At 58.0% G+C, this 26565-nt stretch overlaps 1 protein-coding gene across 2 annotated transcripts in view; it reads right to left on the bottom strand.

The window, feature by feature from the left end:
* The window catches only part of MYH10 (myosin heavy chain 10), a 126723-nt gene that overhangs the window by 11001 nt on the left and 89157 nt on the right, over positions 1 to 26565 (bottom strand). For both annotated transcript variants that reach the window (XM_039231495.1, XM_039231494.1), the window contains 19 exons: positions 26081 to 26274; positions 25873 to 25994; positions 23623 to 23692; positions 23377 to 23537; positions 20671 to 20779; positions 20401 to 20532; positions 19592 to 19798; positions 16230 to 16367; positions 15520 to 15643; positions 14150 to 14321; positions 12711 to 12923; positions 10443 to 10587; positions 9017 to 9223; positions 6381 to 6485; positions 5005 to 5157; positions 4378 to 4626; positions 3898 to 4110; positions 2065 to 2277; positions 898 to 1059 (listed from right to left, as the gene is read on the bottom strand). In XM_039231495.1, coding sequence (XP_039087426.1) covers positions 898 to 1059; positions 2065 to 2277; positions 3898 to 4110; positions 4378 to 4626; positions 5005 to 5157; positions 6381 to 6485; positions 9017 to 9223; positions 10443 to 10587; positions 12711 to 12923; positions 14150 to 14321; positions 15520 to 15643; positions 16230 to 16367; positions 19592 to 19798; positions 20401 to 20532; positions 20671 to 20779; positions 23377 to 23537; positions 23623 to 23692; positions 25873 to 25994; positions 26081 to 26274 — 3089 coding nt within the window. The remainder of the gene's footprint in view (positions 1 to 897; positions 1060 to 2064; positions 2278 to 3897; positions 4111 to 4377; positions 4627 to 5004; positions 5158 to 6380; positions 6486 to 9016; positions 9224 to 10442; positions 10588 to 12710; positions 12924 to 14149; positions 14322 to 15519; positions 15644 to 16229; positions 16368 to 19591; positions 19799 to 20400; positions 20533 to 20670; positions 20780 to 23376; positions 23538 to 23622; positions 23693 to 25872; positions 25995 to 26080; positions 26275 to 26565) is intronic.

The following is a 26565-nucleotide window of genomic DNA, read 5'->3' as shown; positions in this document are numbered from 1 at the left end:
TCCACATGTCCGCATGCAAACACCTTCCCGCGTGGGCAGCTGTGAATGAGGCCGCCTGTGCTCTGTCTTACGACTCACGGCCCTCCCTGCACCCCTGTCCCCCCTCCCTGCACCCTTGTCCCCCCTCCCCCAGTCCACTCAGGTTCAGGTGGTTTCCCTTTGCTGCGGGTACAAATACCGCTCCAACTGCCATCTTTGCTCACAACTGTTTCTTCTCGTCTTTAGATTTTGTTAGAACACATTCCTTTTAAGTTTATTTTGAGAGAGAAGAAATGCACACAAGCAAAGAGGGCAAAGAGAGGGAGACAGAATCCCAAGCAGATTCCCTGTTGTCAGTGTGGAGCCTCGACGCGGGACTCGATCCCATGAACTGCGGACGTCCTGCCCGAGCCATCTGGCACCCCCAGAAGACATTAAGGTGCAGAATCACCTCGGTCAGAGAAATGGACGTTGTCTCAAGCCTCTGTCATAATGGACGAGTCCCCCAAAACAGGGCCCATGACGAGAAAGGGCCCGTCACATCCCGCAATAGTGGGAGTTGTTCTGGAAACTGCCTGGTTACTGCGACAGTGAAAACTGGCACGTCACCCAAGTGGCCGAGGTGCCTAGTCAGACCGGACAGAGGAGAGCTCACGGCGGCAGGAGGGAGGCGACGCCACCTTCCTGTTGGGTGGCTCCGCGCTTAGCTCAGCCGCTCCAGGGGCTGCTTGGAGCCCTGAGAGCACGTCCCCATCCCCCCCCCCCCCCCCTGGACACGCACCACCTGCTGACCGCGCAGATCTGTCCCAGGCTTGCTGAGGGGCCGTGCACGGCCTGGAGGCGTGAGACCACCCGTGCCATCTCTGGGGCCCGCAAGCACACCCTCCCCCGCCCCTCGCAAGCCCGCCAGCTGCGCACCTGAAGCTTGCGAAGCTGCTTGAGCACCTCATCCCTGGCTTTGTTCGCAGCCTCCATCTGCACTTCCAGGTCCTTCAGGTCTATTTCCAGTTTCTTCTTGGACGCGACCGCCAGCGCCCGCTGCTTCCGCTCGTCCTCCAGCTCCGCCTCCAGCTCCCGCACCTAACGGGCGGCACCGGCGTTACGTGTGGCCGCACCCCGGCGGCCCCGCACGGGGACTGGCAGCCTGTCGCCGTAGGCGCGCTCTGCTCCGGAGCGGCCGTCATTATTAACGGAAAAGCCCGGGAGCTGAGGTTCATTCCACAAGGTCTTTCAGCGGGAAGCCCCGTCTGCCGCTCTCCCCGGCACACGAGGGCGCAGAGGGCGCGGCCCTCCGTCTGCAGCCCCGGCCGAGGAGGCGTGGCAGCGGGAAGGCGGGGGCCGTGTTCTTGGGGCGGTTTCCCTGCCCGGCTGCCCAGGTCTCGGGCCAGTTCGTGAGCGGAGGCGGCTTGGCTGTGGGTCCCCAAGCCCAGGCTCGGCCTTCGGACGACACACCCGGCCGTGTCGGTTCAGAGTTCCTGAGCCATAGGAACCGGGAGCGAAGTGCGTGCTGTTTTAGGTCACTCAGTGGGAGGTGGTCAGTCACCGGGCGGGAAGCCCCAGTGTACTAAACGCTGGTGCAGTGAGCGTAACCAGGGAAGACCACATCCAAGACCTGACGGACGCTCGAAATATCCACAATTCGACTTTAAACTCAACGTTTAAAATTAGAAGCCTGACGTATGTTTGGAAAAGTACACAAAATCCTAAGTGCCCAGCAACTTTTTAAAACCAAAAAAATGCAAGCATCTGGTTTTGCTTTTCTCACTGGGGCACGTGGTGCGAGGGACCTTCAGAAACGCGGGCCCCCCTGCGCGGGGCCCCCTGCGCGGGGCTCCGGGCTCGTCCCTTTGCCCACACGTGTTGGGCCCACAGCATCTGCACCAGTCAGTGCGCGGGGCCTGTTCAGTCACCGCTACGTCTCCTGCTTGTCAACAGCAGTGCTGCTGCCGGAGATACAGGAAGCCAGAAATAATCCTGTGAGCTTTCAGGCAGTAAACTCACCAGGCGAGCACAGGCACGGATTTGGTTCCAGCGGACGCGAGCCCACGCGAAGGAACAGCGCCCGGCCCCGCGCCCCCCCCGCACCTGTTTCACCAGCAGCCGCTTCTTCTCCTCGCTCTGCTCGTCTCTGGCCCCCAGGTCCCGCTCGAACTGGGCCCTCATGGCCTGCATGTTGACCTCCAGGCGGAGCTTGGCGTCCTCCGTGGCCTGCAGCTCGTCCTCCAGCTCCTCCAGCTGCGTCCTCATCTCCTCCGCCTGCTGCTCCAGCGCCCGTTTGGACTTTTCCAGTTCGTGCACCTGGAGCGCGGGAAGCAGCGGGAAAGGGCTGAGCCCTGGTGGAGGCACGGACGGGGACAGCGGTTTGTGTCCTCGTCGGCTCCGGGCCCCCACGCGGCACGAAGGCCGCTCTGGTCCCTCCGGTCACGCCCCTCCCTGTCCTGCTGCGGCCTCCGCCGTCCAGACGGCGGCGCGGAGCTTTGCCCACACGTGCTCTACCCCCGGAGCACGGCTTCCTCTGGACCCCCCCTCAAGTGGCGAGCTTTAAAAGCCCGAGAGCGGGGCGCCTGGGGGCTCAGTTAAGTGTCCGACTTTGGCTCCGGTCATGATCTCATGGTTCATGAGATCGGGCCCCGCGTCGGGCTCTGTGCCGCCAGCTCAGGGCCTGGGGCCTGCTTCACATTCTGTGTCTCCCTCTCTCTCTGCCCCTCCCCTGCTCACGCTGTCTCTCTCTCTCAGAAATAAACAAAACATTAAAAAAATTTTTTAAAGCCTAAGGATGATAAATAAAGCAAAGTATCCAAGGAGCCTGTCTGTGGCCGGGCTGTCGGGGTGGGGTGTGTGTGCGTGCACGTGTGTGTGTGTTTAAGGTGCTACGGGAGATCCTGTCTCGCGTGGGAAACCTCACCCGATGTAACTATTCAGGTGTGTTAGGCCTGTGGAGCAGGGGACGTGGGAGACGCGGCCTGAGCCTCCTGTGGCCGGAGACCCTCACCACAAACCTCCTAGTTCTCAGTGCCAAGTGCGTCCCCCCTGGGTCCTGTGTGACCCATCCCCCGGACACCCGTCAGGCGGCCACGCCACCTCTCCCGGGGGCAGGAACTGGCGGGGAGGCCCTGCAGCCCCCGCTGCTCCGCAGGCACAGAAGCGAGGTCTGTGGAACACACGTGTGACTGTCCGTTATTCTAGTGAAAACTAACGGGATCAAGAAAACTGGGCGCCTGGCTGGCTCAGTCGTGGGGTCTTGAGTTCGAGCCCCACGTTGGGTGTAGAGGTTACCGAATTAAAACAAAAAGGAAAGCTACTATGGAGTGGTCTACGTGTTATTACGTAATCACGGCCGTTTCCAGTCTCGGTGGCCTCTTGTGCACGGGGCTGACCCCACGGGCCCCTGGCTGCAGGGGCCCCAACGAGAAGGGAGGAGACTCCTCCCTCCTTTACGAGGTGGCTGGAGAGCCCAAATCACACGGAAATGAGGCTGGATGCCTTTCAAAGCACATACGCAGCAGCTTCCTGAGACCAGGCAGACGAGACTGTGGGGTCAGGAGGTTAAGTGGCTCATCTTGGGGAGAAGGGACCGTCTCTGGCCCAGGCCCAGGCTCTTGCTCCCCCCGCCCCCCAGGCACCTGAGGCGTGAGGGACAAATACACATCACCTCGGCTCTCACAGAGCATGTATGCAGTAAAGGGCAGCATCACAGAAACTTCCAGACTGTGAACAGGTCCTCAAAGCACCTGAGGGGGCCCGAGCAGGTGTCACCGTCGGTCAGGGCCGCTACGAGAATCCGCGGCTTTGGCACCGAGCACCGAGCACACAGGCCGCAGGGACTCTGCCGGCTTCTCCCCCACTGGGCAGGCCAGGACACCCCCCGGCCCCTGCGCTGCTGGGGCGGCCGCTCCCCACGGGGTCCCTGGTACTCACGTTCTTCCCCACGTCGTCCTTGGAGCTCATCAGGTCCTCCATGTCCGCCCGGAGCTGCTTGTTCTGCCGCTCGTACTCCTCCTTGGCCTCCAGGGCCTCCTCGAGTGCCCGCGCCAGGGACAGCGCTTTGGTCTCCTTCTCCCTGGCCTCCGCCTCGGCGCGGTCTCGCTCCTCCGCGTAGCGGGCAGATACGTTCTTCTCCTCCTCCAGCAGCTGCACGGAACGGTGTGGGGACACGTTAGGGACAACGCACAGGCGGCAGACACGTGTCTCGTTCGCCGTGCGTCTGACTTCCTGCTCAGCCCCCTACCGGGGCTCACAGGGGGCTATTCCCTTCTGCTTTTCTCCCTTTTCCGATTTTCTAGAAACACGTACACATACGAAGATTATTTTAAACCCGGACAACCAAAGCGTCCGCCGGGAGGTGGCGGCGTGTGCCACTGGCCCGGGAGCCGGGAGCCGGGGATGCCGGGGACCCACCTGGTCGAACTTCTTCTGCTTCTTCTCCAGGCTGGAGGCCACCTGGCGCTGCTGGTCCAGGTCCACCGTGAGGTCGTCCAGCTCCTGCTGCAGGCGGTTCTTGGTCTTCTCCAGCTTGTCGTAGGCCAAGGCCTTCTCCTCCAGGCGCTGGCCCAGCGCCTCCATGTCCTTCAGGAGCTTCTTTCTGGCTTCTTCCAAACTCTCAATCGTTCCCAGGTCATCGTCCACTTTCTTCTTGGTGTCTGTCAGCTGGTTTGAGAGAGAGAGAGAGAGAGAGAGAGAGAGAGAGAGAGAGACACCCGCGTTAAACAACCCCACTGGCTTGTGCAGGCGGGGAACGGAGAGAAAGCTCGTCTTCCGTAGCTGGAGGAAAGACGAGGACGTGGACGTGGACGTGACGTGACCGTGAACACGAGGCTCGGGCCGTAACAGCGTGTTAGCGGATCACGTCTAGCTGGGGCCCCTGCAGAGCGGACCCTGTCCTGGGGCGTCTCCCACACCCTCGCCGGCGGAGTACCCGCGTCTGGCTGGGTCAGAGAAGACACACTCGGGGTCTGGCCTAGTGCAGCCTGAGCGCCGTCCTAAAGGGGGACAGGCACACACGCCCGGGCCCGCGCGCACGCGCACCTGGGCCTGCAGGGCCAGCACTTGCTTCTCCAGGCTCCTGCGGGCCTCCTCCTCCTCCTCCTGCTGCTCCTGGAGGCCGTTCTTCTCCTCCTCCAGCTGCCGGACGCGGCCGCTCAGGTGCAGCTTCTGACGCGTCTCCTCCTGGAGAAGCTCCTGTTGGTTTCACGAGAGGTGGGGCCAGAGTTACACTGGCTACCGAACAGAAAGACTGCTCAAAACAGTCACGTCACACAGCACAGAGGGCCTCGGTGTGCGAGGAGTGCCTGGTGAGCTTAGGAAGCGGAAATGACTTAAAAACACACCTGATAATTTTATAAACGCTCTTAACAGAAATATTGCTTTTTAAAAATTTTAAGTGTTTGTTCTGAGAGCGAGTGAGAGTGAGTGGGGGGGGAGGGGGGGCAGAGGCAGAGAGAAGTCCAAGCAGGCTCTGACGCAAGGCTCAAACCCATGAACGGCAAGATCACAACCTGAGCCCAAATCAAGCATCGGACGCTTAACGTTATAACTGAGCCACCCAGGTGCCCCAGAAATGCTGCTTTGAACTTGTCCTTGAGGAATTGTGGTGCAGTACATCCCAGGCGCCCAGGCCGGGGAGCTGAGTGGCCCGAGACACGCCCTCCCCCGAATCTCCACACTTCTGGGAAAGCTTCCTCTCCACTCCTCTGGCCCCCTGTCATTTCCCACTGTGATCACCTCCGGCACTGGGCAGCTCCATGGCGGTCTGTCCCTTACACTTCCTGCCAGACTAATTCTTCTAAAATGCAAACCTGTCTTTCCTGTGACCCCGGCCCCTGGTCTCCTGCGGTCTCAGTGACTGGATGTGCCCTGTCACAGTGTAAACCCAAGAGATTTTTACCCGTGTCCCCAGCACCTAGCAAATCAACATTCATACAAAGATAGCAAATTTAATGAAAAGTGCTACGATCTTTTCACATCCAAGTCATCACCCTCACTTCTGTCTGATGTGAAGACCTCCCGAGCGTGTTTCAATAAGCAAGCATCGACCTACCCTTCTGTGAAAGGGACTGTTAGGTCTGTGTAACAGAACTGCAGCCACAGCAAAACACTCTTACGTAAGACGGCCGGCAGTACTTGTGCGCACAGCTGCACCGCTCGGCGAGCCATATTCCAGGCGGTGCCCACCGGTGCCCGCATGCCTGCCAGACACAGGAGCCCAGGCCTCTGCGTCCGGGTAACCAAGCCTCACAGACTTTCCGAGCACCAGGGCCCGTCACAATGCAAGATGGTTCCAAATAAAAACTGAGTGTAAAATCAGATGATAAGAAAGCAAATGTGGGGCTGGCCTGTTTCATGGACTTGTGGATCACGGAACTGGCAGAGCCACGACCAAGGGCCCTCACCCCCCAGAATACCTGTGTGTCCTGGAGCTGAGACTCAAGACTGGCTGCATCCTTAGCAAATTTAATACCCTTCTTCTCGGCTTCTTCCAGAAGCGTGGAGACATTATCCAACTCATTCTGCAGGGAGGAAGCAACACAAGATTCAATGCAATGGGACAGGAAACAGACAGAAAGGTCTGGCCTCGCCACACTTAGATGCACACAAACAGCGCGATGTTTGGGCGGGGGATCCTGAACCCCCCAAAACTCAAGCAGGACTTCCATCATGTAGAGGCGCTGCCTCCCAACGGTGCCCACAGAAGCAGGCCCCGCGCCCGCCGCCGCAGACGACTTCAGAGTCCCTGCTGGAAGGCCAGGGAGGACCTGAACGAGCCCGCGCACCGAGCGTGATTCTCTGCACTCCGGCTTACCGTCCTTAGAGGCAGAGATTACCCTAAATCCTCTCTGTGCTGCTCTACGTGAAGAGGCTCCCAGATCAGCGGGTGCTATGATTTGATCCTTTTTCACACTATGATGCGTTAACTGTGTTTTGGGGGTGCAAGTAAATTTCTTATTCTTCTAGAACTTGAAAACTTCATTACGGAGATTTAAAGGAGTAGAAGTTCTCGTACTCCATCTAAAGTTCTTTTTAAGCTTAAAAATCTGGTGGTATAGATTTATCATGACTATTAGCTCTGTCTTACGGCCGGATTTCATGAACAACGTCGTAAACACTGTCCCCTTTCCCTCCTCCATGAAGGCTCTAAAATATGGCCCCCCCAATCCCTGCGGTAGAAGACTTTAACCTTCTGTGGTTGTTCGCAAGGGCAGCAGGAAGGGGGGGAGGGCAGGGACAGAGGGGACCCTTCACGCTGGTTTGACCCTTGGTCGTACTGGCAAAGGGAAGGTGTGCAAAGGGAGTTTCTGGACACGGAACGCAAGCCAGGGACATTCCTGTTTTTACTCGTTTTAGCAACATCCTCCGGCGAGCCTGCACGTCGACGGCCTTGGGACAGTGTGGTGACGCAGGGCTCCCGCCTCAGCAGAGCCTCCAGCCTTCAGCTCAGGCTCCATAAGCTGCATGGGGTGGCCAGAGGACCACCAGCTCCTTACTGTAGCTTCAAGGTCCTCATCTCCCAGGCGCACCCAGGGGGCAGTGTGAAGACCGAGGAAGAGAACGTCCACAGGCACCCAGGAGGGTTGCTCGTCCCCCCCCACCCCCCCGTCACCCAGACAGACGATAACATATGAGGACAATACTAACACTGCTTAACGGTGCTTAACAGCCTCTCTCTAAAGAACACCTCTCTGGACAGGCAAGTGTTAACGGAGGCCGGAGCTGCTCCCCTTAGAAAGGGCTGGATTTGGGGAGAGCTCCTACCATTCCCTAAAATAGAACGGGCCCTTGTGCCCGAGTGGTTTGTGTAAACACCATGCTTTATGAGCCAACGCCTGCTTTCCTTCCGGGAGTCAGGCAGTGGGGCCGCCGGGACCAGCCCCCAGTCAAACGGCTGGGGCCCCAGGCTCTGCCGGCCTCCCAGGTGGACAGGATGGCCCACAGGCCGGCCCAGCTCGCTGCCCCTGCTGGGAGCTCGCACGCAGTCTCCTCAGGGCCTCCCACCTTCTCCCTTTACTGATTTGCTCTGTGTCCTTTCGCTGTAATAAACACGGCCGTGAGCAGGCCCACGCGCAGTCCCGGGGGCCGCCTGGCAGCTCGTTCTGCGAGCTGTCCCAGCACCGCCACACGGGATGCGCATCTCTTCTCACCCACACGTATTCATCCACCGTCTGGTTTTTACTGGACGCCCAGAAGTCCACACCTGGATACGACGTTATTCCAATTACATTCTTTCATCCCTATTTCTGCAACGAGCCTTCTTACCAGGAGAGTCTGGGAGGTGGTCCTTACTTCCCTGGGTTACATGTTACGTCAGTTTACTGGATTGTAGGGTAACCCGTATACACGTCTCTTCCTATATACATATATACACGTTGTCTTTTTTAAGTTTTAATTTTTAAAAAAATATTTGAAAGTGTGTGTGTAGGGGAGGGAGAGGACAAGTGGGGGAGGGGCAGAGAGAGAAGGAGAGAGAGAATTCCGAGCAGGCTCTGCATCATCAGCGTAGAACCTAAAGAGGGGCTCAGACTCACAAACCGTGAGATGATGACCTGAGTCAAAACCAAGAGCCAGAAGCTCAACTGACTGAGCCAGCCAGGTGCTCCTAAGATTTTACTTTTAAGTAATCTCTACACCCAACGCGGGGCTCGAACTCATAACCCTGACCTCAAGAGTCGCGTGTTCCACCCACCGAGCCGGCCAGGTGTCCCAGGGTATTCATATTTTAAGGCCTGTGACACCCAAGCTGCTGACCTGTCCTCTGAAAAGGTTGTGTCAATTTATACCTGGACCAGCAGTGTACACAAGAATCCAGTTTTCACAAACTGGCACCAACGTGAGGCACCATTTCTGCGCCCACCGCCCCGTGGTCTCCCCGACTGGCCTCATGGAGCAGCTGAAGTTTGTGTTCACAGCCAAACACTACACCCGCTCTTCGCTGTGGGATTCACAATCAAGGTTAAGTCACGCCGTCCGTTCTTGAGATCCGCCCTGCGCACGTGGACGGCAGCGGTCCCCGAGGGCGCGCCCCGCGTCGCCTCCCCGGGCTCACCTGTAACTTGTTTGCTTTCTCGGCCAGCTCCGCCCGGAGCCTGTCTCCTTCCGAGACCTTGGCGTGGAGCTCCTGCACCTGCGCGTCCAGCTTCTTCCTCTTGTGCTCAGACTCGGCCTTGACCTGCTGCAGCACCTTGACCTCACACGCCAGCTCCTTGTTGTCTGTCTCCAGACCCTGCTTGTTCTTCTCCAGATTCGCCTTGAACTAGGAGGGGAGGGGAGAGAAATTCGCTAGTATTTTTAGAACACTCCATACAAGGCGCTGCTTTTTGTATCAGCAGGATTGTGCTTGGTACCCGGCTGCACTCAGCATCCGAGGGAGCGAATGAAAACCTCCTTCCCCGGGCGTGAAGGTTTCTATGGAGGGGGCACCCTGCACTCCCTGCCCAGGGTAGGAGAGCCAGACGTGTGGGGGCTCAGGGCACCGTGGAATTTATCCTGGTCGGTGTGGGGGCGACACAGGGGGCGTCCTGTAGTGCAACTGTCCATTCCTGTTATCCTGTCTAGAAAACACGTTCTGTTGAGAACAAAGGGCGGAAACCCGTTGCCGGGGGAAGACTACACGGGGTGTCCGTGCAGGGGTGACCCTGGGTCACTGCAGGGACCACCTCGTGGGGGACACGGGCCGGGGGATGGGCTTTCGAGGTGGTGTGGCTGGGGTCACGGGGGCTCCGGAGCCCGAGTGCCCGGCTTCACTCTGCCTTTCCACTTACTGGCTGTGGGGCCCTTGATTACTTTCCTGCCCCTGCCGGGCCTCAGTTTTCGCATCCTCTGAATGGAACGACAGCCTAGATCTACCGCACGAGGTCGTGGTGATGGTTCAAGGCAACGCACGCGGAGTGCTGAGCACAGTGACGGACACACACGGATGTGCACGTCCGGTCAATGTTAATCCCGTGAGCGCCCGCGTGGACCCTCGGAGGACAGAAGGCACGAAGGAGGGGTGACGAGACAGGGAAGGAGGCTCGTCTCCCCAGGAGTCAGAGGGGGGACGAGATGCTGTGTTCTCAGGATAGAAGCCTGGGTGAGACTGGGGGCGGGGACACCGTGTGTGGTGGCTTGAGACCCGCCAGACGCAGGGGAGGAGGAGGGAGGGGAGTGCAAGGGACATGTGAAATACCCGCGGGGCCTGGGGACGGGCTGGCAGCAGGTGACTGGCCGCAGGGTGCTCGAGGGTTTTGAGCCTGGCCGTCAGGAGAGGGGCACGGGTGGGGGCGGCCCCGGGGGGAACGGGATTTGAGATGGCAACTGGATCCACCCGGTTCCTGAAGAGCAACAAACCCATCCAGGGCCTGTGGTCGCTCGGGGTACATAGCGCCCTGTGAGCTGCTGGCCGCATGGAGGCCGGGCTCGGTCAGCACCGACGGGACGGACCGGCGGCCCCGCTGACTGCAGGACAGGGGCCATGCGCGCCGGCCCCTCACCCTCTTGGCCTGCTCCAGCTGCTCCGAGAGCTCCTCCAGCGCCGAGGCGTGTCTCTGTCGCACGTCCTGGATCTGAGCCTCGTGGTTCCGGGCCTCCTCCTCTAGAGCCTTCTTCAGCTCCGCCACCTCCTGTTCCCGTTTGGTGCTGGACAGACACAGCGTAGGGAGAGCAGCTCAGAGTCAGCCGGCGGACCGACTTGGAGCACGACCAGGCACACGGTGCAGACATGGCCATTATGTCTGCCGACCCCAGGACCCGGCACGTGAAGTCTCAACCTCGGCTTCTGCACCCCCAGCACGAGCCTCACGACCGAACCCTGGTCTCATGGGGCTGTCGTGAGGGTCGCCCGTGGGAGCACCGGGCACAGGCCCTGGCCTAGAACAGCCCCCAGTACGTTTGGGGTATTGTCACTGTCACGAAAAGACATCCCACCAATCCCTGTGCTGACTCGTTAGGTGCCGGAAAGCTACGCGTCCGCTGCTGTGACACGGGGGTCCCTCCAGAGCGAGCGTGGCTCCCCCGCCCTCTCAGCTGACACACGGTCAGACACAGTTCCTCCCTGTGGTCTCTTGACAGTGCTGGGCCGTCCACAGCCAAGGAAGGTGGAGCCCGAGGCGGGTGGGGGAGCACCGTAGGCTGGCTCGCTCTGGGCACATCCTCCTCCCTGACCAGTGCTCGCGGGCAGCCGGGCTGAAGGGACAGAAGCTTCTCTGCGGCCTCACCCGGCTTGGCCTGTGCGGCCCCGTCCCTGAGTCTCCTCGAGGGGAGGACTTGATAGAGCAGGGACGACGCCAGACGTAAGGGCCAGCGCAGCCAGGCCGGACACCGCACCCAGGTGCTGGGCCCCGTGAAGGCCCCGTGAAGGACCCGTGCCATCAGCTGGCACCCGGCAACAGCACTGCTCCCGCCAGCAGGCGCGGTCCTCTGGGGGAACGGCTGTGTTCCGATTTCCTACAGGAAACCAGGAGTCCTTCATGGTCCTCCCTCCAGGCTCAGCCACCCAACTGCCTTTGTCTTTCACGGGAAGTCCTACAGAGATTCTGTGCCAAGTCTGGTTATCTTCAGTCACCTGGAGGGACTCCACACGGTGGGGGGTGGGGGTGGGGGCTGGGGGAGGCAGCGGGGGTCCTTGGCCAGAGCAGCTGACCCCCCAGAGCTGCGGGCAATCAGTTGTCACAGGACAGCACCCGTGAGCGCTACATCAGAGCCTGTCCGTGGTTTTAGTAAGTATGCACGCGAACGGATTTATTTTGCAAGAACTGAATGGAAGAGGGGCGCCTGGGTGGCTTAGTCGGTTAAGCGTCTGACTTTCGCTTAGGTCATGATCTCGCGGTTCGTGGGTTTGAGCCCCACGTCGGGCTCTGTGCTGACTGCCAGCTCAGAGCCTGGAGCCTGTTTCAGTCTGTGACTCCCTCTCTCTCTGACCCTCCCCTGCTCACGCTGTCTCTCTCTTTCTCTCTCTCCTAGAAATAAATAAAACATTAAAAAAAAAAAAAAAAAGAACTGAATGGAAGAAATGATTGGAGGCTTTTTTTTCTATTGTAGTCAAAAGATCAGCTGAGGACTGAGGTTTCAACAGGTCTAGGTCACTGGTTTCCAGATTAAAAAAAAAAATTTTAATGTTTACTTTTGAGAGAGCGAGCGAGCGAGAGAGGGGGAGAGGCAGAGAGGGGGAGACACTGAACCTGAAGCGGCTCCAGGCTTGGGCTGTTAGGACAGCACAGAGCCTGATGCGAGGGCTGAACTCAGGACTCTGACATCACGAGCTGAGCCGGAATTGGACGTTTAACTGATGGAGCCGCCCGGGCTCCCGTTTCTGGAGGTTTAACACAGACATCCTGCAGGGGCGGCCAGGACTCACGGCTGACAAGAGGGGTGGGAGGCCCGAGCCCCCCACCTCTGGGGACATGACCGTTGTCCCTGCTGCGTCGTCTATGTTCTGGGCACAGCCCAGACACGTGGTGAAGCACCCCTCCCCTCCTCCGTCCTGAGCGCCCCCCGACCCCCACTATCTGACAGTCACCTCACCCTCAGAGCGGCCTTCTCTGCAGACCCGGGGACGTCCCTCTGTCCAGGTCCACGCCCCCTGGGTGAGCGCACGCGGGTCCTTCCCTCCCTCCCTGACCACACCCGTCTTCACAGGCAACTCCCCTTCCGCTCTCCGGTTTCGTTCCAGGCCTTGCCTTAGCTGCCACCTCAGAGCGATGGCGCCCTGGAGCAGCGCGTGCGTTTGTGGATGTGTGTGCGCGCGCCCGCCCGCGGCTCACCGAAGCTCCTGCTGCGCCGCCGTGGTGTCCAGCGTGTCCTCCAGCTCCGTCTTCAGAGCCTCCAGCTCCTCACTCAGGTCCCGCTTCTGCTTCTCTGCCTTGTTCCGCGAAGCCTTCTCGGACTCGAAGTCCTCCTGAAGCTCGGCGATCTGGGCTTGCAGCTCGCGTACCGCCTTGAGCGCGTTGTTCTTGTGCAGCGTCTCGTCGTCGCCCCTGTCACAACGCGGCACGAGAAGTGCTCAGCCAGCGCCCACTGTCCGGTGGCCCCCCTCCCCCAGACCCCAGCCACACGTCCCTCCGCCCGGGGCTGGGGCAGGGGGAGGCGGCACGGGGGCGGTGACCTGGAGGCCCCGGAGCCAGGACCAGCAGCTCCAGAACCGGCCCCTGTCCAGAGCGCTGCAGCCTCCATTAAATGGACAGACAAGCTCATTTTAATGATCAGAATATGAAAAAATTTGCTCGAGTCAAACGTCACAATGAGGACGCCGCTCAGGCCGGCCTACGGCGAAGCGGCAGATCCGAGGACTGTCCTGGGACTCGGCAGGAGACCCACTGCCCGCCCACCCGCTGTGCCTAGTTAGCTCGGGGTCGGCACGTTTTCTGGCTGGAGGAGCTGGGACATCGGGGTGAGGGACGGGAACCCGAACTCCAGCCTTTGCCTCTAAGAGAAAAAGCAGAGCGTCTGGCCAGAGTGAGACCAACCGTGCCAGGGGGCAGGAGAAAATACGGTTACGAGATTTACTCACTTATGATAAATTGTAAATTAAACTTTAAGCTCTCGGACCACGTAAACCGAACCGCTCTTCTTTAGAAAGAAACGTTAGGTGTAAATATATTTAGCACGTGTGATTTCCATTCTAAAATGGTTTCGGGATTAAGAGCAAATCATGCCATGAGTGAGGGGCGTTCATTTTTCTTCTTTTTTTAATGTTTATTTATTTTGAGAGTGAGGACGAGAGAGGAGGGGAAGAGAGAGAGAACCCCAAGCAGGCTCCACGCTGTCAGCACAGAGCCTGATGCGGGGCTCGGACTCACGAACCCTGAGAGCATGATCAGAAGTGTGATGCTCAACTGACTGAGCCAGCTGGGCACCCCTGGTGGGGAGTCACTTCTGGAAAGAGGTGTCCCCTCTGCTGCTTGCTTCTAACACACGCGGCGGCATTGTCCTCTAGCGCACAGAGAGCAGACGTTTGGGGTGCTAACGGGACCTCTCCCGGGGGGGGTCTCCAGGGACTTGGTGACTAGTGACCGTTAGGTGTGAGCGCAGGTTGGTGCCCTGACACAGCCGGTGGGCCCCAGGCCCCTTCGGGCTCTCCCGCCACACCCGCATGGAGACAATGTGTCCCTGTCCCGGGCTCGCCGTCTGCGCCCAGGCCCGGCCGCTCTGCAGGGCGCACGGCCCGCAGTCACGGCCACAGGGCGGCGTGCGGGGGGCGGACCTGGCCAGCGCGCCCTGCAGCTCCTCCTCCTTCTTGGCCAGCTGGGCCTTGAGCTCGTCGATCTGGGCCTGCAGCTCTGCGATCTGATCCTGCAGGTCGGTCGTCTCTCCATCGAGTTTTCTCTTGGCCTTTTCCAGCTCCTGACGGGTCTTTTCTTCCTTCTTTAAGCGTTCTGAAAGGCAAGGCCAAGGCGCTCGTTAAGTGACGAGTGACAGGCCGCGTGAATGAATTTAACAGATAAACGGACAGAAGCTGAAGACACGCGTCTTCACTGAAGAGCGGCCACAGCCGTGACGCCGCCGTGCCTGCAGCTCCCCGTCCGGAAGCCGCTGGAGCTCAAGCCCAGGCGAGAGCAGGCAGTGGGCTGATGGGATTTTAAGGAAGACGCTGGGTGGATTCCAAGGGTGTCACTTCATGGGAAGGGAGCCCCCAGCCGTCGCCGGGTCCAGGTTTGCAGTAGGGCTCAGCAGAGGCGAGAGCACTGTGCCCCGAGCCCCGTCCCCCTTCACCGGGAGTCCCGAGCGCTGAGGCAGAGGACAGAGTGGGCAGGAGGGGACTGGGCACCGGGGGCCGATCAGGCGGCTGAGAACCAGCAGGCACGTGTGCCCTGTGCCCTCCCCGAGCGCAAGAGCCACACACCGGCAAAAACGGTTTATGAAAGTGTCTCCCGCCGGCATGCTCTCCCGTCTGGGCTAAGCAACAGCAAGACAACAAAACCCGAAACAGGTTTTGAAAAAGCCATGGCGTCTTCTCCCTGCCATGAAAGCAGCGCGCTGGGGCCGAGGGGTCAGGGCCCCACAGGCGCTGCAGGGACACGTGACGGCCGGGCGTCGAGAGCCTCGCGTTGCTCTAACGCGGACACAGGGTCGAGCGGACAACATTGCACACATGTAGACGCCTCTCACGGCTTCCATCCTCCGACCCGGTTTCCGGAGCAGAAAGCCAGGGTCCCCTCTGTAAACGTCTGGGATTTCCCAACTCAGCTTTAGCCGCCTCAGCACCACACGGCTCCCCTCAGTGGCTTCTCGGTCCCCAACACTTCCCGTGGCAGTAGCGATCGGTCCCTTTGTGACAGGAACCCCACGTGCCCTCATGCAGCTGTCAGATTAAACACACAGTCCACTGGCCTCTACGACTCAAACTTTGAGCCCCGCTGGGATATAACTTCACAAAATGAAAGGTTAGGTTAGCATCACCCCACCACAAATACCTGGAGATGAGGCAGCAAATAACTCAAAATATGCCTAATTTAAATAAACCCATACTGATTAGTAAACGACATGCCCATTTTCCGTTACTGCGTGTTCTGATTTAAGTAAAATTTCAACGCTCATGGGCCCAGTCCTACGTTTCTGACCCCAAACACTGACCTTCTAAATCCGAGATCATCACTTCTTGCTTATTCCTGATTTTGGTCAAGTTTTTGGCCTTTTCCTCCTCCTCAGCCAGCTGAGAGGAGCACTCTGCGATGCGATCCTCCAGGAGTTTCTTTTCCTGAGCAGAGAGAGTCGCCGCTTCAGCGGACGCACCCAAAACCACGTGCGGGGTCTGGTGTCGCTCAGGAAACGGGCCTGCGGCACCGCGTCCCCCAGCAGCTCCAACTGCTCCCGAGGGATGGGAGGTTCACTCGCGTAGGCACCCCCCCCCCCCCGCAAGCAGGCCCAGCCCCCGCTCCAGAGTCCCACAGCCGGTGTGGAGCGAAGCCGTGCGTACAAGGACGGGACCTGGTCACTGAGGGGGAACAGATGCACACGGAATGTGCGTGTGAAACATCTGAAGTGTTAGAAGGCTATTCGGTCCCATGACTTAAAACGTTGAACAGTTTCTATCTTTAGAAATCTGTAGAAGTCAAGCCTGGGATGGAGAAGTAAATGCACCTGAATTCTCGAGATTTCCTGATGGAAGTCCCTCTCGGTGAGTCTGTCAATGTACAGACTTCCTATTTTCTAAAACCCACTTTTTAGGGAGACTCCACGCCCAACATGGGGCTTGACCTCGTGATGCTGAGATCAAGAGTCTCAGGCTCTTCCTGCTGGGCCAGCCGGGCGCCCCCGAAACCAACTCAGAAGTGGTCTCTTACTTTGATAAGTTTGGAGTTTTGGTCCTCGAGAAGCAGGGTTTCCTCCTCCATCTTCTTGATCTTCGCCTCCGCCGTCACCTTCTCCAGCTGCAGTTTCTGGCGGGCCCCCTCCTCCTCATCCAGCTGCTCCTCCAGGTCCTTGGGGGGCAGAGCGCTGTCAGCGGCCCCCCCTCCCCTAAGAGACCCCACCACGCGCCCCTCCTCAGACGGGCACGCGGGGAAGTAAAGCACCGATTTTTCGTTTTCCAAACGGGAGGGGTGTTCCCACAAGCGCAAGGCGCGGTGAACAGCAGCAGACACCTGCCCCACCACAGCTGAAGCCCCGGAAGCCTGGGTGGCCGCGGACAGCGAGCGGACAAGGAGCATTCCCTTCACGCCAGCCGTCTCAGCACACAGCCAGACGCGACGTTCGCAGAAACGTTATTTACGGTATCGAGGAACGGGGGCTGTGCCTGAGTAGCAGGGGTGTTTGTGAAGGGGAAGGACACTGGAACTAAAATTCGTATCTGCAAGTGGGGGGGGGGGGGGAGTGTCGCGTGGGCAGTTTCCTGAGGTGAAACACACTCCTGTGTCCTCCCCGGCCTCGCGGTATGAACATGCGTTTATGTCACGGAGCGGGGCTGTCCGGGCGCATCCGTGAACGGTGCTCACGAGATCTACTGTGGCTGATTCGGGAATGAATCCCTTGCAAGAGATGTACGCTTTATCGTGGAAAACGTCAGACACGCAGCAGCAGGAGCCTGTAGGATGCCCCGTCGGCCTGGCTCTGACAGGCGTGGGACTCCCTGCTGCCTGCTCTCCTCTCCCCTCCACGCTCCCCCTTGGCTCTCAGGTCATCCCGCAGCAAACCCCACACCCCACGTCTTACTGTGGAGCCCTCGGGCTAGGTCTCTAAAAGTATAAAACTGCGGAAAAATACATTTTGGGGCGCCTGGGCGGCTCAGTCTGTTAAGCGCCAGACTCTTGATCTCGGCTCAGGTCATGATCTCACAGTTCGTGGGATTGAGCCCCACGTTGGGCTCTGTGCCGACAGTGTGGGCCCTGCTTGGGAGCCTCTCTCTCAAATTAAACTTAAAAAAAAGATCCATTTGTCTGTTCGAATTGGAATCCGAGTAAGGTTCACCGACTGTGACCCCTGACCCTCGAGAGACGCCCTTCCTCTCCAGGCTCCCGTGTATCTCTGCTTCCCTCCCTCGCCATTTGTTTGTTTTTGAAACAAAACAGGTCATGTGCCGTACGGTTTCTTTCCCACGGTCTGGTTTTGGTCAGGTGCGTCCGTGCACCGCACGCTACTAATTCCACAAAAGCAGTGAACGGAGCAGTACGTTCGGTGTCATTTCAACTACTACGTGAATCCGTGTGTATCTGCGTAGAAACAGGCAAGTGGAGAATAGAGTGGTGACGGGCGAAGGGAGGGACGGAGACTAGAGGTGCCGTGTTCCCCAGATTTTCTACAATGATCATTTACTGATCTTGTAATTAGCAAATTCATCTTAAAATCAAACCAGAAACAGCACCAGTTGTTTTGGTTGAAAAAGGTTACAGATCAGAAGTCCCTCAAAGCCTCACAGGTCAAACAAGAACAGAGGAGGGCCGACGAGGTGGAGTTTTCCCAGGGGCCGTGTGGGGACCCTAGGAGCTCTGGTATTCTGACCTCTGGATAAGATTCTCTCGGGTGGAGGAAAAAGAGAGAAACAACTACCACAAACCTATCACATCAGTATTTCTAGAATGTGTCTGGATGAACTTTCATGTCACAAAATGAGAGAAGTTCAGAGAACAGCGCCCAAACCCTGAGAAGTTCCGAAAGAGTCTAGCAGGGAATGTGAGGATAGAAAATGCTGAACAAGCAAAATACCACAGACTCGACTCTGCTGGGACAGATTTGGTCATTGAAACACACTCCAGAAACACAGGCATTTCACACGAGGGGGTTACAGCCGCCCCATAAGAAAGCAGGGATGGGGAAGCTGGCGGGGAGGGACGCTGTGCCCTTCCCCCGCACAAATACCCGTTGTTTCTCAAATGAGTGCATTTTCTTAAAGAGGAAGTCCCAACTGTGGAGAATAACGTCCCCAAGGAGAGTGCACTTCTGCTGGTGGAAACTCTGGGTGTCTGTCTGGTCCCATATAAAATCAAGCACATAAATTCGCAGGAATGTTATTTTTACGTCGATCTTACCGCACACACTCCTTGCTAGCGCACTAGGGATCCCCAGGGCAGTAAACCTCTTTTTACTTGCCACTGCGCGGCACTGGCACGGCTTACCCATCCTGACTGCCGGAGAGTGAGCGGCCTGCATCGACTTCGGCTTCGAATACAGTCCCGGGACCACAAGTGCTGGGGCAGCACGTTTTACGGGCCTCGTGACATTCCGCTAACCCACCGCGAGGTGCCAGAAAGCTGAGTGCCTTGAAGGACAGAAAAGTGTCCGGAAAATTACGGCACGCGGTCTTTGCCCAGGAAATAACATGAGATCTTCTGACCTGTGTGAGCTTTGCCAAGGTAAGCTCTGGGGTTGGAGGGAGGTAGAAAAAATCCAAGAGACCTGGATGCAAGCCTGGTGCTGGACCCATGAAGCAGAGACATGGACACCGTGACCCTCGAGAACACGCTCGGGAGGCTAGGTGTGGGGGGCGAGGAGGGGAAGGGGAGGAGTGTCCGGGGCCGTGGGCAGAGTTCGCCCTGTCTGAGGGGTGTTAGCGCCACAGGAGGGACAGGCCGTGTGTCCCTATGATGGTGGCCAAGAGGGGATGAGGGCTTTACTGTGATTCCTGGCCACTCCGTGTTGGAGCCGAGCCCTTCTTGTGACAGATGCCTGTCTAGTGACTGCAGCGAGTGGTGCAGTTGTTAGTGACAACACGAAGGACAAATGGGCCCCTACGAAGTGTCCCAGGCCCTGTGACGTTCCTAGTCTGCATCACTGTGCACACCGGGAGATAGTACCTCAGGCAGGCGTGTGCTCCACCAGAATCCATTACGCGTGTGCTTCTAGTGTTAGACAGCGTTTGAAGTTTTTAAGTTTGAGAGACAGAGAAAGAGAGAGAGAGTGAACGCAAGCAGGGGAGAGGCAGGGAGAGAGGGAGAGAGAGAATACCCCGCAGACTCCATACTGTTGGTACAGAGCCAGATGCGGGGCTCGATCTCATAAACCAGGAGATCACAACCTGAGCTCAGATCAAGAGTCGGACGCTTCACCGACTGAGGCCCCCAGGCGCCCCCGCTGCTGGTCATCCCTTGAGGGCAGGATCTGGGATGTGGACCCCGCTGCTAGGCGGACACAGTGCAAACGCACAGCCTCTACCTCCTCAATCCGCAGGTCCGCCCAGAACGGGCGGGTAACGGGAGGCGATCCCAGGTACCTGAATGTGCGCTTGCATCTTTTTCTTTTCGTTTTGGAGGATTTGGTTTCTTTCCTCCTCCTCTTCCACCCTGGACTCCAAGTCATGGAGGATCTCCTCCAGCTCCTGCTTCTTGGCGGCCAGCCTCGCCCTCATCTCCTCTGCTTCGGCGAACAGCTCGGTCTCTGCCTGCAGCTGCTCCGCCAGGATGTTCTTCTCTTCCAGGAGCTGCAGTCACAACCGGCGTCAGTGCAGCCCCTGCCCCCCACCCCCCCGCACACGCCGGGCCCGTCAACATCCACACGGAGGCTTAAAATTATGGGACGTCACTGGCAAAACTTTCATGTTGTTTACGGCAAATCAAGCTGAACGCAAACGTTTCCACTGCTTTCTATTGACTCGGGTTGTCCTGAGTAACACTTGTGAAACTCACGCTACTTTAGGGCCTCCCGTTCTTCTGTTAATGTGACCGATAGAGGCAGGGGGAAAACGTTACTCAAACGTCTGGGATCAGGGACACTCCTGAGCTTCGTTGTTAACCTCTCGGGCCCTGCACCCTACAGCTGTGTGACCGTGGTCCACACACGCTTCCCCCCCAGGGAAGGACGCTGACCCAGGACCCAGGTGGCCTTGCGCAGTCTCATCCTGACTTTCGAGGCCCTTGTGAGCCGTCCCGGGAAGGGGGCCCTGCAGGAATCCCACGGGAAGCAGGGGTCAGGACCGCGTGCCTGGCGGCAAACGGGACACCTGCATGCCCAAGAGAGGCCGAGGCGAGACCGCGTGCGGGTTGGCAGACTGCTGTTTACGTGAACCCACGGCGCCGGGCGCACCTGCTGGTGCTTGCGCTCCATCTCCTCCAGCTCGCCCTCCACCTTCGTCTGCTTCTCCTTCACCTTAAGCAGCTCCTCGTCCTTGGCCTGAAGCTCCTCCTCCTGGCGCGTCACCTGTAGGAGAGGCTTCACCTGGGAAGGAAAAGTCGCACATCAGCCTGTGCCTGGGACCGGGACCTCCCAGACCGCCCGGGCCCCTCGGCCACCAGGCCCCTCCCCCGCCAGGCCGACCCCCCGCCCCACCTGCCAGGCCCTGCCCCCTGAGCCCACCTTGGTGAAGACGCGCCACCACTGCCAGTGCCGGAGCTTCAGGTAGGCGGCGCAGTTCCGCTGCAGGACCTTGAGGGCGCTCAGCTGCTGCTGCTTCTTGGCGAAGGCCCTGAGCCACACGGAAGCCGGTTAGTGTGCAGGGAAAACATGTTCTGAGGGCCGCCGGCCGCTTTCCTCAGCAACGCTGCCCTGAGCGCCTCCCTCGCCGTGTGCCCGGCCGGAGGACACCCCCTCCTCTCCCGGGCGGGGAGGACACCGCGACTCCCAGTGCCTCACACTCCCCTTGCCGGTGCACCTGACCATGACCTTTCCTTCTGACCTGGCAGCCACAGCCTTGTCCTGCCCCCCCAAAGCTGGAATGGCCCCCTTCCCGACCAGAGGAGCCGGGAGCATGGCCCAGCTACACCCGTGTGCCCCAGCATCCAACCCAGGGAGCCACGTGTCAAGGCCTCTCAAAATACGTGTGCCGGGTGAACAAATGAGCCACGGGGGGCCCCTAGACATGTGACTCCTCCTCTGGCATCCTTTCCCCAGCTCTTTACAAGACCGGCTCCAGAGTTCTCCTGGGCAAGAGATGCACTTGAAGGAGATGGAAAAGACGATAAGAAAAATCTAGATGTATTTGTTCTCTCTAGCATCGACCAGCATCCCCTGGAATCAGGCAGGACGGCCTTGAGACCGGAAGGTGGCAGCTCCGGAGCACAGACGGCTGCCCCCCCCCCCCCCCCGGCCCCGGTCCCACCGCCTTGCAGGAGCCCCGGGACTCCGTTTCGCCAACTTGCCATGGCTTTCCACCTGCCTAGCGTCGCTCCCACCAAGGCTTCTTCCTTCGTATTCCTACCAGCCGAACAAGCTTGGCCAAGCCTTGATTTTAATAGTTTCTGCTATAAAAACAAGTTTTAAACATGGGTTTTAGCATCACAGAGCGGCACCTGCCTTCCCTTCCTGCAGTCTCCTTCAAGAATGCCTCAGAAATCCCTCAGCCTCCTTACGGAGGACCGTTGGCCTGATGCCCCCGTGGCCTTTGGGAGAAAACGGTCAGAACAAGTCAAGAACTCGCCACTCTGTCTGAATGAGGCAGCTGGCTTCCACCCCCCACCCCTGCCTTCTGCTGAACCCGCCTGCCTGCGAGTGCGCTGCTCTCCCTGCCGGGGGTGCCGGGCCACACATCTGAAGCACGTCGTCCAGCTTCTGTGTCAGGAGGCCAATGTGCCACAGCCCCATGTTTCCTCGCCCCCAGGGCGCTCCAGCCACCTGCTCACGGGCTTCCGTGCACACGTCTACCTTCTTGACCCAAACATGCTGCTCTGCATCTTTCCAAGTTCTAGTTGGCTCTTTGGAAGCCCTAATTGTGATGCTGCAGATGACGGGCACATTGCCCTATGTGGCGGTCACACGCACGTGTTAACTGTCAGTCCTTAAGAGGAGAGCTCAGTCACCTGGGGGGCTCAGTCGGTTAAGGGTCTGACTTCGGCTCAGGTCATGATCTCATGATTCGTGGGTTCGAGGCCCACGTCGGGCTCTGTGCTGACGGCTCAGGGCCTAGAACCTGCTTCAGAGTCTGCTTCCCTCTCTCTCTAATCTTCCGCTACTCGTGCTCGGTGTCTCTCTCTTTTTCTTTCAAAAAACGAATAAACTTTACAGAAAATTTAGAGAGATGTTTGTTTCTGATGACGGATCTTGAGGATGAGTGTGCAGGGTCCGGATTTCAGGGAGGAAGGTTTAGAGTTAACGTCCGGCACTCCTGCCGGCTGTTGGTTTCTGGTAGGTGTGAAGAAGGCACCCGCCTGTGGCCCCTCCCGTTCCCTCCAGCGTCCTGTGCGTTGGCGTGAATGGTGACAGCGGTGTTTGCTGAAGGATGACGCCGTCGGCAGTGGCACAGGAAAACCCAGCCTTTCTCCCCTCTTGCGCACGGCTGGCTGGCTGAGTCACTGATGCTGCCTGCATTCTTCCTCGACTTCCCAGGCCGCCTCTTTTACTCGGGATGGGTGAACACTTTTATGAGTGGGCGAAGACTTGCGGGACCCGCCTGCACCTCACTCAGCCGAAGTCCCCGTGACGGTGTCAGGGCAGCACACTGCCTGTCGTCCGGGGCCGCTCTCCTGCCCGGCTGGGAGCGCCAGGCGGTGGGCCGAAGGCTCCACCCCCTCCCGGCACCGGGATCCGCAGGAGGCGGCGCAGGAAACGCTGTCGCTGTATCCAGCTCTGTACCAGTCCTACGCCCCTCCGCCTGGACCTCGGATCCGGCACCCAGTCTGTCTCTGTCAGCACCACGGGCCGGTCTCCCACCCCGGCTCGCCCGACTCCTCTCTGGCCCCAGCCTGTCCTGCCGCAGCAGCTGCACGGCCCTCAGGACCCGAGGCCTTGGGCTTAGCCCTCGGCGTTGCTCCTGCGTCGGCTGCCCACCTCCCAGAGCTGCTCCTCCCAGAAAGCTGGCCCCCCAGCCAGCCCCGGACCACCACCTTCCTGTCCTGGAGCCGTCACAGCCTCAGAGGAACCTTCGCTGAGAATCTACGGGCCAAGCAAGACCCCGAAGCCCTTTGTTCTGTCTGGGCCCTGTTTCCTCGTGGCTGCCGTGCCCTCAGGTGGACCGTTCGTTCACCTGCACACCCGGACGCTGGAACACGGTTCCCACGGGACGGGGACCCTGCACGTGCAGCGCACGCCCGTGCCCGGCGAGCGTCAGGGTTGTGATTACCCACTTACTTTCTGGCCAGGTAACCTCTGCAAACGGCCTGGAAGAAGATGATGATGTCGGTGATTTTTAAATCTCTTTCTTCCTCCAAGTGCGCCAGAACGCCCGCTCTGAAGAATATCTTGCTCTGTCCGATCCTGTACAAGTTTGGGTCCAGTTCTAAAGCCCGGATCTGAAAGGGGAAGAGTCCGCTTACATCCTGTTGCAGGACAGCCTTCTCGATAGTCTGCAAACCAGACAGGTCGAGGGGAGCTCACCATTCGCTCACAAGCCTGTTTGCCGTCCATGAAACCCTTGGGAATAGCGTTCGGAGTCAGGATCTCATATCTGTAACAAGAACAGCCAGAGAATCTTCTGTAAACATCTGTGGCAATGTCTACCTACTAACTGTGAGTTCCGGGAAGCCTGGGGGGGCTCTGTTGGTTGAGCTTCCAACTTTGGCTCAGGCCACGATCTCAAATCTGTGCTGACAGCTCGGAGCCCGGAGCCGGCTTTGGATTCTGTCTCCCTCTCTCTCTGCTCACCCCACCCCACTCCCACTCTTTCTCTCAAAATAAATAAACGTTAAAAAAAAAAAAAAAAGAGGGGCGCCTGGGTGGCTTAGTCGGGTAAGCGTCCGACTTTCGCTTAGGTCATGATCTCGCGGTTCGAGGGTTCGAGCCCCGCGTCGGGCTCTGTGCTGACTGCCAGCTCAGAGCCTGGAGCCTGTTTCAGTCTGTGACTCCCTCTCTCTCTGACCCTCCCCTGCTCACGCTGTCTCTCTCCTAGAAATAAATAAAAAATATTAAAAAAAAGAAACTTTGAGTCCTGTTTCTCTAAGAGGCCAGATTGTGCTACATAATCGTGTCAAAGTAACAGTAAAAAAAGGACCAGGGGGTAATTTGAGATTTTCTGCAGATCCACCTCCTGTTTCTTAAGTCAGGAGGCAAACTGAACACGAGGTTAATCCTCCAAGGACGAACACTAGGTTTAAGAAGTTGCACCAGAGAAAAGTAAAAGCACAGTGTTTGAAAAAGTCTTTTAAACACTAGGTTTAAGAAGTTGCACCAGAGAAAAGTAAAAGCACTTGAAGTCCCCTCAAGTGTCCTCAGGCCTAAATGCAAGACGACTCTGGCTCCTTGCGTGTGACTTGTAGGCATTTATTATGTAACAGAGAAGGCTGCAAGGGCAATACCCAGGGGCCCCTGCTTAGCAAGGACCAGGGTGACCTTCAACAGAGCCCTGGTCTGGGGGGACACATGCTCACTGGGCTGCACATTGAAGATCTGTGCACCTTATGCAGGTTACACTGCAGTAAGAGTGCATTTCACCAAAAAGACGTTGGTTATATTAAAGGATAAATCCTGGCCACCTCAGTCAGCTTTGTCTTCCGGGTCCCCGTTATGAGACTTCCTTCTCCCATCAACAAAAAGTAAAATTGTACCCAGTGTTTATCATATAGCTGGGGCCACAGAAAGGTCTCCCCCAAACCCATAAAGGTTAGGATACTTTCTCAGCTGGATTCCCTCTGGGATGGTGGCAGAGAGGCCCTTCTCTGACCCACAGACTTGTCGGATATGGGACAGCCAAGGCCGCCATCATCGAAAATCTGACTTCCAGGACAAAAGGAAAAAGCAAACGACAGAAATACACAATTTAACAGATCCTCATGTCTTCATTCATTTCGAGTGCATCCACTCCTACTGTTCTGCCTTTTGTTGTCTGTAATCCTTTTCTAATCTATCCTATTCCCTACCCTGTATCATTAGTAAAAAGACTGTAAGTATACATGAGTGTACCCGGTGGGAAAAATCCATATACGTTTGCACATAAACACGCCTATGTAGGTACAGTCATTGAAAGAAGATGGAAAGAAATATGCCAAAATGTTTTCAAGAGTCATTCCCGGGTGATTTTTATTTACTTTTTTTAATTCTCTTGTATTTCCAACTTTTCCTAAAGGAACAAACTTTACTCATTAACTTTTTTATTCTATTTTTTTCAATGTTTATTTTTGAGAGTGCGAGTGGGGGAGGGGCAGAGAGAGAGGGAGACACAGAATCTGAAGCAGGTTCCAGGCTCCCAGATGTGAGCACGGAGCCTGATGCAGGGCTCGAACCCACAACTGTGAGATCATGACCTGAGCTGAAGTCAGATGCTCAAATGACTGAGCCACCCAGGCGCCCCTTTACTCATATATTTTAAAAAAACAGCTGAAAAGGAATTACATGTAAGTCTTAGGTAGAGCTGTGCACATGAGTGCACGGCCAGTCCCCAGCCTCGGACATTTCTCTCGCGCGGCCGTAACTAGCCTTCTGAGCTCCCCTGGCACCTGCTGGCCGTCACCTCTCTAGAGAAGGCACTGGGTATTCTTGGGCAGTAGTAACAACAATAACGGATTATCCCTCTCCTGCGTGAAAATAAGACCGAAACTACACAGGAATCCAGGAAATGCTTCTCATGACCTCGCGGTCTTGAAGCAAGTCAAAAGCAGCCACAGTACTTTCTGGGAAAAGGTGTTGCCGTACCTCTGTCTGAACTCCTGGAAAACGATCCGGTTGGGGAAGCCCTGGCGACAGATGCGGATCCCCTCCAGGACGCCGTTGCAGCGGAGCTGGTCCAACACCAGATGCGGGTCCAGTTTCCCAGCCTGAAGTCAAGCAGATGAGGCTTTCACACTCCCGCCCTGCCCCAGGCCGATTCTGAAGCCCAGCCCCCGTTCCGCCCAGCACGCACCCGCTTCTCGTGATTCGGGATGATGCAGCGGACGAAGTTGGGGTTGGTGTTTCGGAGGGTTGCCATCAGCTTGGTGAGGGACTCCTTGTAGAGCTGCCCCACGGTACGGAACATGCCCTTCTTGGTTTTGTACGCAGAGCCGAACGCGGTCTCCGTCATGCCTGTAACTTGGTCCAGACCCACAATGCGGTCCACTGGGGAGGAGAAGGAAGAAGAGGGCTGTGAGCCGAGGTGCAGCGTCTCACGGGCCGAGAAGAGACACAGTGATAGTGCAGCAGCACAAGCGTTGTGGGGACGGGTGAGGAGATGCCGTAGAGGTAAGGCAGTCAGCGGACTTAGACACCGCACAAGCCGTGGAACTAACAGCCACACAACCCCATGGCAGGGCACTGGTGCCCGGACAGCCCCATACCACGTCCCAGCAGGTGCCTCCCGCGGCGCTGGTGTCAGGGACGCGCCATCCGTGGGACATCTTGCCCGTCACA

This window comes from Hyaena hyaena, unplaced genomic scaffold (genome assembly GCF_003009895.1).
Source record: "Hyaena hyaena isolate Hyena2069 unplaced genomic scaffold, ASM300989v1 scaffold_58, whole genome shotgun sequence".
In the NCBI taxonomy this organism is placed as follows: Eukaryota; Metazoa; Chordata; class Mammalia; order Carnivora; family Hyaenidae; genus Hyaena; species Hyaena hyaena.
Note: the sequence above shows the minus strand (reverse complement) of the source record. Positions and strands in the feature narration are given on the sequence as shown.